At 44.5% G+C, this 16,550-nt stretch overlaps 1 protein-coding gene across 3 annotated transcripts in view; it reads left to right on the top strand.

Annotated features, from left to right (window-relative positions):
* The window catches only part of shd (Src homology 2 domain containing transforming protein D), a 295,420-nt gene extending 284,095 nt beyond the window's left edge, over positions 1 to 11,325 (top strand). For all 3 annotated transcript variants that reach the window (XM_033046604.1, XM_033046605.1, XM_033046606.1), the window contains one exon: positions 10,287 to 11,325. In XM_033046604.1, coding sequence (XP_032902495.1) covers positions 10,287 to 10,473 — 187 coding nt within the window. In that variant the 3' untranslated portion in view covers positions 10,474 to 11,325. The remainder of the gene's footprint in view (positions 1 to 10,286) is intronic.
* Positions 11,326 to 16,550: the final 5,225 nt, after the last annotated feature.

Genomic DNA, 16,550 nt, shown 5'->3' with positions numbered 1-16,550 from the left:
CACTAAAGGGGCTCTTAATAATAGTATAGAGAGAGGGGTCTCCAAGGACGTACGCGTTTGTAGGTTAATTGGCTTCAGGTAAAATTGTAAATGGTCCCTAGTGTGTGGGATAGTGCAATAAATAGTATTATTCCACTTTAGCATCTTACATACTAGGATATAGGGCAAATTATAGAAGCCAATTAAGCTAAAAATCTGCACTCTTTGGAATGTGGGAGAAAACCAGAGCACCCGAACAAAACCCAAACGGTCACAGTGAGAACTTACAGACTCCATATGAACAGTACCCAGTCAGGATTGAACCCGGGTCTCTAATGTTGTAAGTTCATGTTCATAAGTGATAGGAGCAGAATTAGGCCATTCGGCCATTCAGTAAAGTTTACTCCGCCATTCAATCATGGCTGATCTATCTTTCCTTCTCAACCCCATTTTCCTGCCTTCTCCCCATAACCCCTGACACTTGTACTAATCAAGAATCTATCTATCTCTGCCTTAAAAATCCATTGACTTGGTTTCCACAGCCTTCTATGGCAATGAATTCCACGGATTCGCCGCCCTTTCCAAGGCTTTCACCGAAGGCAGCAACTCTACCACTGCGTCACCGTGCCGCAGTTTTTACCCATACCGATACGGCTGCTATGGTAACCTGAGCTCTGAGGTAGTTTACCCAGACTTCTTCAGCTCAGACACGAGGGGTGGGCCGGTGGTGAGGATGAGTGCCAGCTGTGGTATCAAACCCCAGCAGGAGTCAGGAAAGCCGGGAGGAAACTGTGGGCAGGAATTTAAAATAGAATCAAATACACAGACACTGTAGAACCATGGAACGTTACAACACAATTCCCATGCTTCCTTTCACACTGAGCGAGTAACTTATTTCCGTATCCTTCCAGAAAATATAAAGTCAAAACAGATATTCTAATTATTCAATCACACTGGTCAAGTTTCCAACCCTGCAAGTTTTCTCAGATTGCCTTGGCTGCATCTCAGAAGTAATTAACAATAAAGTGCATTGAAATGCATCAACTATAATTAGCTATAAAGTTCATTGAGCTAATGTTCAGGATATGATAATATACTGGCTGGATTCTTACTTCAGTCTTATTCATAGTACTGGATGATCACATTGAATGGCGGTGCTGGCTCGAAGGGCTGAATGGCCTACTCCTGCACCTAATGTTTATTGTCTATTGTCTATTGGATGCATCTATCCTGTGCGTGGGAACCAAAAAAATGGGGGGTGATTGCATGGTCTCATTCAGGGCGGCACTGTGATACAGTTAGCAGAGCTGTTGCCACCATGATCCTTGGTTTGATCCTGTCCTCTGGTGCTGTCTGTGTGGAGTTTGCACATTCTCCCTGCGGCCGCCTGGGCATGTTTGGGGTGCTCTGGTTTTCTGCCAAAATCATGCAAGCTGGCAAGTTAATTGGCCACTGTAACTTCAATAGTCAAAAGTGCTTTTTATTGTTAATTGTTAACACAGTGAAATTATTTTCCTTACAAACATCGTAGAGTATCACCATATCCCCCGATCCCCGATTAGCAAGTGTGCAGGAATAATCTACTGAGCCGCATGCAGGAGGCACCATGTTTTGGCGTCATGTTCAAAGTCCATGCTCTAGTTCTTAAAGAGAGGTGCGTGTACCAGGCAAGATCATAAGTGATAGGAGTAGAATTAGGCCATTCGGTACATCAAGTCTACTCTGCCAATCTTGGCTGATCTATCTCTCCCTCCTAACCCCCTGCTCCCGCCTTCTCCCCATAACCCTTGACACCCGTACTAATCAACCTCTGCCTTAAAAATATCCACTGACTTTGCCTCCACAGCCTTGTGTGGCAAATAATAGAATCTCCATGGTTGTTGCTGACTTCCAGCCATCTCCTTCCTTGGATGCTACATCACTCTACTCAGCCTTCCTTTGTTCCCCAGTGTGCGGGGGAGTTGTAGAACCTGGCGGTTGCTAATGGCGATGTGGGTAGAACAGGTTACAGTGAAAATTAGTGAGAGAATGGGATTGCTCCATGAGTCGGCATATGCTTGATGGGCCAAATAACCTCTTTCTACATCACAAAGAAATGTAGAAATGTGGAGGAAATAGTAACTGGGAGATAAAGTGGCTTTATACTGCCTAGTATTCCACAGGAAGTCAATTCAGTTTAGCTGTAGATTGGAAACTGTCATCAGCTGATGATGGTTTATAGTGCTATTCTTCACATAAAATGCATTATAATGTGTGGAGCATTCTGTTCCCTTGCTGTTGTAAAGATTAAAGCATTCTGAAACTTAGCTCATGAATATTACATTAGGCTGCTAATAGCACTTGTCTCTTAATCAGCTCCTATCTGTCTGCTGCTGACCTAAGTTCCAAGACTTCCAGAGGGGAATTTTTAAACTAGATTACAGTTCACATTAAGGTAATGTGCACCAAATTCTTGTGGTGGTCCCAAGTTAATCGTCCCACCTAGACACAATGCACGCATGCTCGCAAACAGACACACAGACACACACACACCACTCACGCACGCACGTACTGCTCTATGCCTCTTGCCCTGACTCAAATTTGTATGTTTGTTCAGTTTTTCGTCACATGTACCAAGGTACAGTGAAAAGCTTTTGTTGCCTGCTAACTAGTCAGCAGAAAGACAATACCTAATTACAATTGAGCTATCCACAGTGTACAGATGCATGATATAGGGAATAACGTGAATAACATTTAGTGCAAGGTAAAGTCCAGTAAAGTCCAATCAAAGATAGACACAAAATGCTGGAGGGACAGGCAACATCTCTGGAAAGAAGGAATGGGTGACGTTTCAGGTCGAGATCCTTCTTCAGACTGATCAAAGATCAAAAAAGTAGCTTAGGACTTCTCTCTCGTTGGTGGTAGGATGGTTCAGTTGCCAAATGAGATGGCAGTGCAGAGAGCTCTAGAGACGAGACTGCCTCGTCCAACTGCATCTATCCCATCACCAGGAGAGTAAATAGTCTTTTGCTCATCCAATGGTTTAACACTCTTAAAGTCTCCATTTGGGACTGTTCCCACTGTAATAACAGCTATGCCTCAGGGAAGCAGCAGATGGTGTCATTAGTGCAAAACAGAAGCAGTGATGGGAAGGAACCAGCTGCAAATGTGGATTTGAGTTTCTGCCAGTGTTTGGAGTCCGTCCTCTTCCCCCAACCCCTTCAGGCCTGACACGTCTGCACCTGCCACCTATACAGCCAGCGTTTCCAATTTAGGCAGCCACTGGCGTTCCACTCCATGCACAGCTCATGAAATAACTATGTAGGAAGGCTTTCCAATCAGGTTGCCAACTCTGGTTGGACATATCTTTCAGCACTGAATCTCCTGCACTACTCAGCCATACTTTGTATACACTACATCTCCAATGTGTCATGGCGTTATACAGGTCAGGGGCAGGCCCATCAGCCCGCCATATGCATACCGACCATCAAGCACTTAACTATGTTTAGTTTAGAGTTTAGAGATACAGCGGGGAAACAGATCCTTTGACTTGCCGAGTCCGCGCCGACCAGCGATCGTCCATACACTAGATCTATCCCATACAGTAGGGACAATATACAATTTTACCGGCCAATTAACTTACAAACCTGTATGTATTTGGAATGTGGAAGGAAACTGGAGCACTTGGAGAAAACCCATGCAGGTCACGGAGAGAACGTGCACATTCCGAACACACAGCCACCGTGGTCAGGATCGAACCCGGGTCGCTGGCGCTGTGAGGCAGCAACTCTACCGCTGCACCACCGTGCCGCCATGTGGTCCTTCAGCCCACCATACCCATGCTGACCATCAAACACCTGTCTGGGCCAATCTCCTTGACCAGCATCTGCTGTCGTTTACTATATGATTTGACAATTCAAGTGTGTGCCCACAAATGGTTCATGAATGTTGTGAGAATTCCTGGATCCACCATCTTCTCAGAGTGCACACTCTAGGTTGCAACCATTGCTGGATGAAATAATTTTTCCTCACATCCTCTAAGCATCTAACTCCTCACTTTAAATCTATCCTCTCTGCCATCGGGAGAGGGTTCTTACTTTCTTCCCTATCCACGCTTCCCATAATTTCACATTCACTCCACTCGGGCCAAAGGATGCTCAAAGAAACCCAGCCTATTGAGTCTCACCTCAAAACTGAAACATACCATCCTGCTATTCACTGCAGCTGTGGGGATACTCCATAAAGTCCTCGTGCCCTTGACTAGGGAATGGAATTATACAAGCCCTTATCCCTGGTCTTGATATCTTCAGCAAAGTGGCTTCCAACCATTATTATATATAATCTCCATAACGCTCTATTCTAAGACTCAGTGAAGTCAAGGATGGAGCAGCCTGCAAAATTAAGCCCCACGAGCCCATCTATTTTAGACAGATAAATCTCCTCTCACTGGCCCCTCAATCCTTCTTCCCACTGCCCCTCTCCAGGGAAACAATAACCCTGCAGAATCTAATCAGGATGTAAGTGCAGGAAGGGAAGTAAGTAGGGAGGGTGTCGATGTTTTGTTTACTTTTATTGAAGGATAAATGATTAAAAGTGCACACAAGGGAACTGTATGGAATCTAATTACATGCGAATTATGGCGGAGAGTGAGTCAGCTTTATGCCAGAATTTTGCTGTTAATTCTGCCTGGCTGCCTCTGTGTACCAATACAGTCAGTATCTTGTGCACAATCACCCAAGCATTTTAACCTCAATAATAGCCTCATATGCTATAAACAGATTTAGTTTGTTAATTCTTCCTTCGGCTCATTTGTTGCTGATAATTTCACTTCAAGGGTACTTTTGTGCCATCGGGGATATAGCATTCTGCAGTCCCACTTGTCATTGTTCCATCCATCATTCTTTCCCTGGGATACAGGTGCCACAGCTCACATCCAACACCTCTAAGAGTCTGCAGAAGGGTCACGACCCGAAACGTCAGCCATTCCTTCTCTCCAGAGATGCTGCCTGTCCCGCTGAGTTACTCCAGGTTTTTGTGCCTATCTTTGGTTTAAACCAGCATCTGCAGTTCCTTCTTACACCTAAGAGGCTATTCCTTCTGATTGAGATAACTTTTGCTCCGCAAATGGGTTTGAGGTTCCGTAAAAATACAAGGCAGATATTGCTCAGGTCATTAGTCGAACACCTACTTCCCTATTTAATCTTTTTACTGATTGCCACTGTCAAAATGGATCTATGTGTACCCAGTAGCCCATTATATGTTCACCAAGATCAATTGTAATGACTTTCCTGTAGTCACAGACTCATTCAGCACAGATATAGGCCGTTCGGCCCAACTTGTCTATGCTAACAAAGATGCCCCATTAAACTTTTCCCAACTACTCACATTTGTTCTATATCCCTCTAATTCTTTCCTGTCCATGTACCAGTCCAAATGTCTTTTAATTGGTGTTACAGTACCTGCCTCAACGACCTCTTCTGGCAGTTTGTTCCAGATACCCACCACCTGACTCTCAGTCTGAAGAAGGGTCTCGACCTGAAATGTCACCCATTCTTTTTGTCTAGAGATGTCTGACCTGCTGAGTTACTCCAGATTTTTGTGTCTATCTTTGGTTTAAACTAGCATCTGCAGTTCCTCCCTACACCACCTGTTTATCATTGCTTAGATCAAACTAGAGTGTTTTGGTATGCGTACTAAATCTGGGAGAAGTGCTTCTATTTATCTGGCACCTTTCATGACTTGGGGACATTTCAAAGGACTGTACGATCAACAAGTATTTTTTTACGTCCAGTCACAGATCTTCAGATCCTAAAGACTGGCACAGGGACACAGTTTATTGAGCCGCTGACTCACAGCACCGGACACGCAGCTTCAATCTGACCTTGGTGCTCTCTGTGTGGAGTTTGCACGTTGTTCCTGTGGCCACTTTGCTTTCCTCCCAAAGACACATGAGCTGGTATGTTCATTGTTTAGTTTAGTTTAGAGATATAGCTCGGAAACAGGCCCTTCTGCCCACCGAGTCTGCACTGACCAGCGATTCCTGCACATTAACACTAACCCCTACGAACACTAGGGACAATGTTACATTTATACCAAGCCAATTAACCTACAGACCTGTACGTCTTTGGAGTTTGGGAGGAAACTGAAGATCTCAGAGAAAACCCACGCAGGTCACGGGGAGAATATACGGGGAGAGACTCCGTACAGACAGCACCCATAGTCTCTGGCGCTTTAAGGCAGCAACTCTACCGCTGCGCCACCGTGCCGCCCTGCCACCATGCATTGGCTATTATAAGTTACACCGAGTGAGTAGACGAGTTTTAGAACATAGGGAGAATAAAATAATGGGATTATAAAAATGTAAGTGTGTGGTTGATGGTCAGCACAGATTTTGTGGGCCGAAGGTCCTGTTTCCATGCTGTATCTTTCTATGACTCTATGAGACAGCATGCAACAAGCACACAGCAGAATGCTACAAACATTGCCATCCTAATGACCAGAGAAACTGCAGGTGAAATTGTTTAAAGATACTACCATCGGCCAGAGTCTTACGTGCTCCCTGCTCTTCGAAGTTGCTCCATGGGATCTGCTCCACCCACCTGCAGGAGCAGACAGGATCCGCTTTGATGTCTCACTCGCACAGCACAACCTCCTCAAGCTAACAGAGGCAGAGCAACAAACCCAAAAGTGATAATAGGTCACAATAAATCCTTGGATTAAAGTCTATGATGTGTAAAATAATCATACTGAAAGCACAGCGCGTTACAGGATTATTATATAAACTGAGGATTTGTTGGGATGCCCTATATGCCTGCACTTTAACTCCGTGAAAGGTTGAAGAATTACAGAGATTGATTTATCTTCCTACAATATCTGCGTGCCCTTTACACATGCCGGGATGTTCTTCTTTCTCCTTTTCCCAAGCTAATTATGTTCCATAAATGGAGACAGGGGCACACAAGATCACTGACTGTATGTCTGACAGATTCCTGGCACGTGAGATAACCTTCTGTTCGACACCAACAGAAGTAACTGCTCGTGGAACCTGAAGTGAAAATTCGAGTTGTCTCTGCATGTAACAACCAACACGATATGTATCAATACGCACTAAAAAAGACATAAAGTTATGGAGTGACGCAGTGGGTCCCGCAGCAACCCTGGGGAACGTGGGCAGGCGATATTTTGGGTCGGGACCCTTCCTCCGGCTGGATTGTAGAGTGGGGGAAGAAAGCTGAAAAGGGGAAGGGGCAGGGAAAGGTTTAGCAAGTGATAGGTGGATACAGGTGATGGGAGGTTTGATTGGCATATGGTTGGACAAAGGGCAAAGATAAAAAGACAAAAAGTGTGAGATAAGCAGACATGGATAGAAGAGGCACGAAATGTGAAGTCAGAGGAAGGAATATAGGTGCAGCAGAGGTGGCGGTGGAGGGGAATATGATGTGGATATAATCCAGTCTGTTTATGCAGAGTCTACACGTTCTCCCTGTGACCATGTGGGTTTCCTCCAGGTACTCTGGTTTCCTGCAACATCCAAAGGTGTACAGGTTGATTGGTTAACTCGCCACTGTAAATGTCGCTACTTTTGAAAAGTGGGAGTGGAATCCGTCGGGTGAGATGATGCGATGATGGCGATAATAAAGTAGGATTCATGTAAATTGGTGTTTCATAGTCTTCACAAATTTGCTGAGCCAGAGGGCCTGTTTCTATGCTCTAAGTATCTATAATTCACTCTTGACCAAAAACGCAACTAAACTAGCTACATAAATACTGTGGCTGCAAGATCTTATTTACCCTCTAGCTCCCAAAGCCTTTGATACCTGCAATTCTTAAATCCGTGGTAGTATGGAGTACACCCCACTTATCTGGATATGTGCAGCTCCAAAAACCCATGATAATCTGAAAAACATTGCAGATAAAGCAATCGGATTCATGGGGTCTCCATCCACCAGCTTTAGCATACAGTCCCTGTCCCTCCATCACTGGTGCAGCTTGGTTTCAATAACTCAATGGTTTAATGGAGCCTTATTTGTCACACATGTAACTGCATAGTGAAATTCATTTTGCATATTTACACATGCAGACCCCACCATTTTTGCCGCCATTCTGCTGCCAGAGTCTAAAGTCCGGTCGGCCCGCGCACAGAATGTAACCATTATCCATTATGGGCGGCACAGTGGTGCAGCTATAGACTTGTTGCCTACAGCGCCAGAGACCCGGGTTCGATTCTGACTATGGGTGCATGCTGTCTACACGGAGTTTGTACTTTCTCCCAATGACCACATGGGTTTTCTCCGGGTACTCCGAATTCCTCCCACGCTCCAAAGATGTACAGGTCTGTAGGTTAATTGGCTTCGGTAAAATTGTAAAATTTCCCCTAGTGTGTGGGATAGTGTTATTGTACGGGGTGATCGCTGGTCGGCATGGACTCGGTGGGCCGAAGGGCCTGTTTCCATGCTGTATCTCTAATGTCTAAACCTGAGTGGCCAACTCCTGCTCCAAATTTGTATCTCCTTGGGTTTCTGCCACAGTCCACTCAATCTTTTTCACTCCACCGCCTAAATTTGCAGCCTCTAAGACCTAGAAAGGCAAAGGATGTGCGCATGTGGAGACATCACTGCCTTCAAGTTCTCCTCACACGCCATTTTGTTTTGGACATATTTCTCCAAACTGTCGACACTAAGCCAAACCCTGGGAAACCCTTTCCAACAAACAGACTGTGGGACTCTCTACACAGTTGGAAGTGATTCAGGATAAAGTGGTTTATTGCACACATTCTCCAAGAGCATTTAGAGGTGGGCATTAAAGGTTGTCCTCACCAGCAAGCCCCATAACCCATAAATAAAACATAAACTTGGACTGAAGAAAGCCCTCGATCAAAGTATGGCAGCTTTTGAAATAACTCCTGGCATGGCCCTTATAAGACCATGGTTAACAAGTGTTAGATAAGCAGTGAATTTGTGATTAAGCTGTTAGAGCAATAGGGCTACACATCAGTTGAGTAATAGCTTTTTGGAAACCATAACAAACCAATTTAGGAAAAAGCTGGCTGAGGAAAGCTGATACCAAGAGTGCGATCTCTGAACGTTATGCAGTTGAGTGATTCAGAACAGCTCGGAGCGCCTGTCATTTTGTTGAATTTTAACGGTCCACTGTCCACTTACTCATTCAACTGATTGAGTTTTTAGCTGGCAGCTTAAAACTGTTTCGGAATGTAAATAACTGAGGAGTGAATTTAATTTATGCCCTGTTTTACTCAGAGATAAATCTGTGTCCATTTTTCCGTGTGCAGACCAGGCAAGTGTTGCTTCTCCAACCAACTCTGCTTTCTCCTGCAATTTTGAGCAAGATGTGACACAGTTATCACTACCCCTGACTGGTTCTCCGCTGGGAACAGCCAGTTCTGCACAAACAAAAGAAGCAAGATGAACCACACACCAATGAGAGGTTTCTGAACAATTGAACAGATTAATTTCCAACTTTACCGTGCCAATTTTCCGTGGCATAGCTAATACGCCTTAGTCCATAAATAATCGTACAAAGTGATTATCACTTCCAGATCCCGGAGAGAACCCACCCAGGTCATGGGGAGAATGTATAAACTCTGTACAGACTCTGTACAGACAGCACCTGTAGTCAGGATCGAACGCTGGTCCCTGACGCTGTAATGCAGCAACTCAACCACCTTGCCGCCCTAGTCTGAAATAAAAGCGGAAATTCTTGGAATTGCTCAGCAAGTCAGATATCATCTGCGGGGAGAGAAACAGATTTGATGTTTCATGTTGATAAGGTTAAGAATCTCTCTCTGATAATGAAAGAGTTACGCACTTCATACAGTGCAGAATGAACAAGAGCTTTTCAGCAATTAGACATGGGTTGTAAAGAGCCCTCTTGGCGATTGGAAGCCGGCGTACCCTGTACCTGAGGCTTGACATTTTCCTGGCAGCCCTTGATCCATTGATTCGGATTGTGAAGGGATGCATTTCCATGATGGGAATACAATCATGCTCCCCACCGGCATAATTTCTAGTCCAACATACTGACTATTCGCATGCAGGATGATTCGATTCTGTAACACACTCAAGTCAAATTAGATCAGGAGTCAAACTATACCGATAATGAATGCAAATGGCTCATAACTACAGTTCCTTGGACTGAAATTCATCTTGTAAAACACAAAAAGGAGAAAGTGTGTGGGAAAGAACTGCAGATGCTAGTTTACACCGAAGATAGACGCAAAATGCTGGAGTAACTCAGAGAAAACGGGTAGCCCTCCCTTGTTAAGCAATTTCAAGCCTTCATGTCTTTTTTCTCTCTTTTCCTGCATGCAGGAGCAGCCAAGGATACATGCACATGAAGTTCAGCAGAACGAAAGACTCCAAGTACATTCTCGGCCAGAACAGCCCACCCTTTGATGGCGTTCCGGAGGTGATAAACCACTACACCAGCCACAAGCTGCCAATTAAAGGGGCTGAGCACCTCTCCCTGCTCTTCCCTGTGATGGTGCAAACACTGTGAGTGGGGCCCAGCGGCTGTCTGAAGACAGCAGCGAGGGGGCAAAGCAGTCCATGCTGGAAATGAAATGGACGGAGAACTAAAGCGTCAGCTTGCTGGTTAATGTTGCAGAGACTGTGGCTCCGCTGAGTACAAGACTTTGGAAAACCCCATTTCCGGCCTGTGAAATAATTGTAGGCCAAGAGTATTGAATATCTCATTTCCTCAGCATTTGTTTCAACGATTGTGGTGAATTGGATCATGAATGTCGCCGAACTCACTTGTACGGATTCAGTCACTCATTTACTGGGAATTTAAGGAATGTATTTTACTTCTCCTGTGGTAACCCCTGCTTCTCCCCCAACCCTCCCCCCCCCCCACCCCCCGAATAAAATGCAAAATGGCCGCACTGGTTCACCACTTCATGCAGGTGGGCAAGTCACTGAGTGCTGGCCGGGCTCCTTCATGGTGAAGACATCCCAGCAAAAGCCCCGATCATGACTTCGCCGAGCACGCATGCACTTTGCATCCGGGGTGGGAATCTGTAGCTAGGGGTGTCCGTGATCAACATTTCCCCCCCCCCCCCCCCATCACCCTCCTGGCACAAGGAGCCATTCCGGGTTGTCCTTGCCCCCCTCCCCCCCACCACCTCACGTCTCAACACCTCATGTGTGGAGAGAACGTGGCTCAAGGGTGGCACCTCCTTGATGCATGTGACCCAGTGCCACCCTGTGCAGTGCTTTTGCCACCCGGTGTTGTGAGGGGGGAGGGGGGGGGGGAGGTGGTGGAATGTCTGGAGGAAGTGTAACGTGTGTTTTCTATTTTCAATAATATTTCCTGTAAATATCTAAATTTTTTTATAAAATATGCTTGAAAGAAATGTCTATTTGCATGATTCACCCATGAGGAGGCAGAGCACGAGCACAGAGACAGGAAACGCTACCCATTCCTTCTCTCCAGAGATGCTGCCTGTCCCGCTGAGTTACTCCAGCTTTTTGTGTCTATCTTCGGGAAAGAGATTGACCAGTTGTCAAGAGTAAGTGGGTGCTGAGGTTGTGATGCCTCATTTCCTTTAAGGCACCTCATTTCCTTTAAGCAACTCAATTCATTGTCTATAATTCATTTTCACCTGGGCCACAGCTAACAACGGCTTGTCCCCTTTATCATCGTTACTTTTTTGCATATCTTTCATTCATTTTTTTAAATATCTCTCTATATCACCGTCTATAGCTCTCGTTTCCCTTTCCAGCTGACTCTCAGTCTGAAGAAGGATCTTGGCTCCACCTTTTCCAACTCACCCATTCCTTCTCTCCAGAGATGCTGTGTGACCCGCTGAATTACTCCAGCTTTTTGTGTCTGCCTTCAGTTTAAACCAGCATCTGCAGTTCCTTCCCACACCTCAGTAATTCAGTCTTTGCCCTTGTTCATTAGGCCCTTGAAATAATGATGCATTTTCCTTCGTCTTTCTCCCTATCTCTCGCCTTGTGCCATTGATCTTGTTCTCCACATCGTCATACAGTCAGGGAGCTACACAGAACAGAAACAGGCCCTTCAGCCCACTCTGTCCGTGCAGAACAAGATGGCATCCTGGACTAGTCCCATTTGCATGCATTTGGTTCACCGCCCTCTGAACGCTTCCTCTCCAAATATGTGTTGAAATTTCTTTTAAAAGTTGTAATTGTATCCGGTTCTATAGCTTCCTCTAGTGGCCAGATAACTACCTCCAGAGTGAGAAAAGTTGTCACTGGGGTCCTTCTTAAACCTCTCCTTCTCAATATTAAGCCTAGGCCTTTTTTAGAATCCTCTACCCTGGGAAAAAGGACTGTGAGCACCCACTTTATCCATGCCCCTCGTAATCTTGTACACCCCAATAAGGTCAGAACCCAGCTAGTTGTCCCGACCTATCCACTTATCCTTATAACTCAAGCCCACAAGCCAAGGTCTTCTGCGCCATTTCCAACTTAATGACAGTCCTTCCTCCAGCTGTGTAACCAGAGCTACACACACTTGTACAGTTGCATGGTGATGTCCCAACCTATGTATTCAATACCATTCCCAAAGAAGGCAAGTGAGCCAAAGGCTTTCTTCACCACGCTGCCTACCTGACTTGTCACCTCCAGGGAACCATGGATCTGTATTTCCAGATCTCCCATGTTCTCTATGTGACTGACTTCCATTCAAGTGCATTCCTTACTTTTCACTTCCCATGACTGACTATCTTGTACACCCGCATATTTCTGTGTCGGTATGTTGTTCCTTCAATCAGACCCTTCAGTTATCTCTCTGCTTCTCGATCGTATGCATCCTTTGTCTTCCTCTGTCTGAGCTCCACAGCCTGATGTGAACATCCCAACTTCTTTCCCCCCCTCTCTTCCCCTCCCTTCCATCCCCCTCCCTGCCACCCTTCCTTGTTCTCCCCCTGCTGTGACAATACCTTCATCATTATGGTCATAATTACTACGAAAGCACAAGCATGAGCGACGTGATTACATGTATTCTCACATCCTTCTATCAAAGCATTAACTTCCCTGGCCTTTGGGCACCAGGGGCAGCATTGAGCACCTGTACCTCACCAGTAAGTCACACCTCACTTCGCAAGACACACTAGGACCAAAGGCAGGTAACTCCCACACCGTTGGTGGCCATGGAACTATCCTCTTTCATAGTTTGTAATTCATTTTGCAAGATCTGGGCAGCACTGACAAGGCCGGCAGTTATTGCCCATCCCTAATTGCCCCAGAGTCTTCCCGACTGTTGCGGTTCATTTGGTGAAGGTCCTAATGTGCCACCGGGGACAGGAGCAGGAGGATTTGCAGGATTCAAACCCAACAATACTGAAGGAACACAAGAAGTTTCCAAATCAGTGTAGCATATTTCTTGGAGTGGACCCTGCTGGTGATCCACAATAACTGTAGCCCTTGCCCTTCCTGCTGGCAGAGATTGCTGGTCATGGAATTGCTTTCAACGTCTCTGAATGAAGAATTACAGCGCATTTTTATATTGTATACATTGTATGGTGCAGCAGAGGTATGGTGCACCAGGATGCCATTTGGATTAGAGAGTAAAGAAAGGTTGGACAAACTTGGATTCTTTTCTCAGGAGCATCAGAGGCTGAGGGGAGATTTGTTACAATTTTATAAAATTTTGAGAGACAAAGACAGGGTAGGCAGTCAGAGCGTCTTTCCCGGGGTGGGATTATAAAATACTAGCGGACATAACTTTAAGATCATTGGACATGGGAGCAGAATGAGGCCATTCAGCCCATTTGTCATCCATTTCTTCTCTCCAGAGATGCTACCTGGTCCGCTGAGTTACTCCAGCATTTTGTGTCTATCACCATAACCTATTTTAAATGGTTTTTAAAAATACTTTAATATATAAAAATACCTTAAAATAAATATTTTAAATGCTTTTAAAAATACCCAATGGCTCCACCGCTGTCTGTGGCAATAAATTCCACAGATTCACTATGTTCTGGCTAAAGAAATTGCTGTGCTCTTTGGTCCTAGGCTCTCCCACTACTGGAAACACCCTCTTCACATCCACTCTAGGTCTTTCATTATTCAGTGGGTTTAAATTAGATCAGTTGAAGGTCAGAGGAAGAAGGTTTAAAGGAGATATGGGGCAGGTTTAATGTACAGTGGTGGGTGCTGAACATGCTGCCTAGGGTGGTGGTGGAGGATACAATGGTAGCATTTAAGAGACTTTTAGATAGACATGAATATACCTGGCATGGTGGGATATGGACCATGTGCATTCAGAAAGATTCGATCTGTTCAGCACAGACATTGTGTACCTAATAGCCTGTTCCTGTACTGTTCTGTGTACTGTGTGTTGGTGGTGGAAGAAATTAATGTTTTGTGTTGTGTGTGGGCTGCTAATCAAATGGGCTAAGCGGTGTTGAGCTTCTTCAAGGTTGGTGAAGCAGAACCAATCCAGGCAAGTGGAAAGTTTCCCCTCACGCTTCTGACTCATTCTTTAGTTTTGTGTCGTTTAGTTTATAGATATAGGCCCTTTGGCCCACTGAGTCTGCACCGACCAGTGATCACCCCGTACACTAGCATTATCCTATACACTGGGGACAATTTACAATCTTTAGCAAAGCCAATTAACCTACAAACCTGCATGTCTTTGGAGGGTGGGAGGAAACCGGAGCACCCGGGGAAAACCCATGTAGTCACGGGGAGAACGTACAAACTTAGTACAGACAGCACCCATACTCAGGATTGAACCCAGGTCTCTGGCACTGTAAGGCGACAACTCTCTGCAGCTAATCCAATCTCTGACCTACTCTTGCAACCATGTTATTTATTTTAGTTTAGTGATACAGCACAGAAACATGCCCTTCCGCCCACTGAGTCCACACCGACAAGCGATCCCCGCTCACTAACACTATCCTACACGAGGGACAATTTTTACATTTATACCAAGCCAATCAATCTACAAACCTGTACGTCTTTGGAGTGTGGGAGGAAACCAAAGTTCTTGCAGAAAACCCACGCGGTCACGGGGAGAACGTACAAACTCCGTACAGACAAGCAACCATAGCCAGGATCCAATCCGTGCCTCTGGCGCACTAAGGCAGCAACTCTACCGCTGCGCCACCGTGCCGCCCATTCTCTGCAGGCTATCCATTCTCTGACCTACTCTTGCAACCATGTATTTTAGTGGCTGGGCCAAATGAACTTCTGGTCAGTGGTAACCCCTGGAAGTGTAGTTGGTTGTGGACTGTGGAGTAGGTGAATAGACTCTCATGTCAGTAATGGTCATTGCCCTGTTTTTAGTCATGTAAATGTTACATGCTATTTATCGGCCCTTGCATGGACTTATTCATTTGCTGAGAAGCTGCAAGCAGAATTGAGTATTAGATTAGATTAGATTAGATTAGATTCGTTTATTGTCATTCAGACCTTTCGGTCTGAACGAAATGTTGTTTGTCCAACCATCAACAAACATCCTGCCTTGGGTTAGAAAGAAGATCACGATCAAGCAACCGAAGATTATGCAAAGGACTCTGAGGACTCTAGACACCTTATCTCTTTTGGACGCTTTGGAATTCAATTCAAGGACATTCTTTGTTCAAAATGAAGGAAAGACTGATAAGCAACGCAGAGATGAACAGCAGAGCCGAATGTGGAAAACATCACAAGGACAAATGGCGGTTTAAGATCTTAAAATAGCTTTACAAAATATAGAGAATTAACAATAATTAACAATACTAATATAGAAATATAAATGGAAACTAACCTGAACTATATAATGGGCAAAATGTAATAATGTGCTAAAAAGACTGACTAGCGCGTATATAGAGAAAACAAATTTTAGAATTAAAATAGATAATACTGAATGTTTAAGTGTTATGTGGTTTGTGTGGGGAAGGGAGGAGACTCAGGCACCTGGCATAATTCCAGGAGCCTGTTTCTGGTTATCCCTTACAGCTAACAGCTTACTATTATCAAAAGTATAACTAATTATAAATAATTAGTAGATGAAAGTGTTAGATAAATAAATTTCACAGTAGCTGAACACAGATCTGATAAGTCTGAATGAAATATATATATATATATATATATATATATAGTGTAATTGGGTGAAATATAATTGATTTTGAAAGGGTACCGCCCTCCTAGGTTTAGAGTAATAAAAGGAGCGGAGCTAATAGTACAACATCAACTTCGGAAGTCGAATAGATGTCGAACCCCACAGACGCGTGGGACATGCACTACAGTGTCGAATACTTCAGACACTGTAATTTTACTTGTTCAATTTTTTTTTAAATCACAATATGTCACTACTATGTGTTTTTTTTTCAAGGAAAATCGCAAAAGGGATTTACCAAGGAAGTTAGTAATATAAACGCCCCCCAAATATCCAGAGTCCTGAGGTATGGATGCACTGTAATAAATAAGGGTATAAAAATCAGAGAAAATGCAAGATGATAAACAAAAGAAAATGGGAGGAATCACATTGTGTAGCTGGAATATAAGGGGTATTAATGAACCAATTAAAAGGGGTAAAATACTAGCTCAGTTGAAATCATATAACACGGACATTACTTTTCTACAAGAAACGCACCTTAAACATCAAGATCAGATGAGATT

The sequence above is a fragment of the Amblyraja radiata genome, chromosome 29 (assembly GCF_010909765.2).
Source record: "Amblyraja radiata isolate CabotCenter1 chromosome 29, sAmbRad1.1.pri, whole genome shotgun sequence".
Classification (NCBI taxonomy): Eukaryota; Metazoa; Chordata; class Chondrichthyes; order Rajiformes; family Rajidae; genus Amblyraja; species Amblyraja radiata.
The sequence above is the reverse complement of the archived record's forward strand: the minus strand, read 5'-3'. Positions and strand labels throughout refer to the sequence as shown.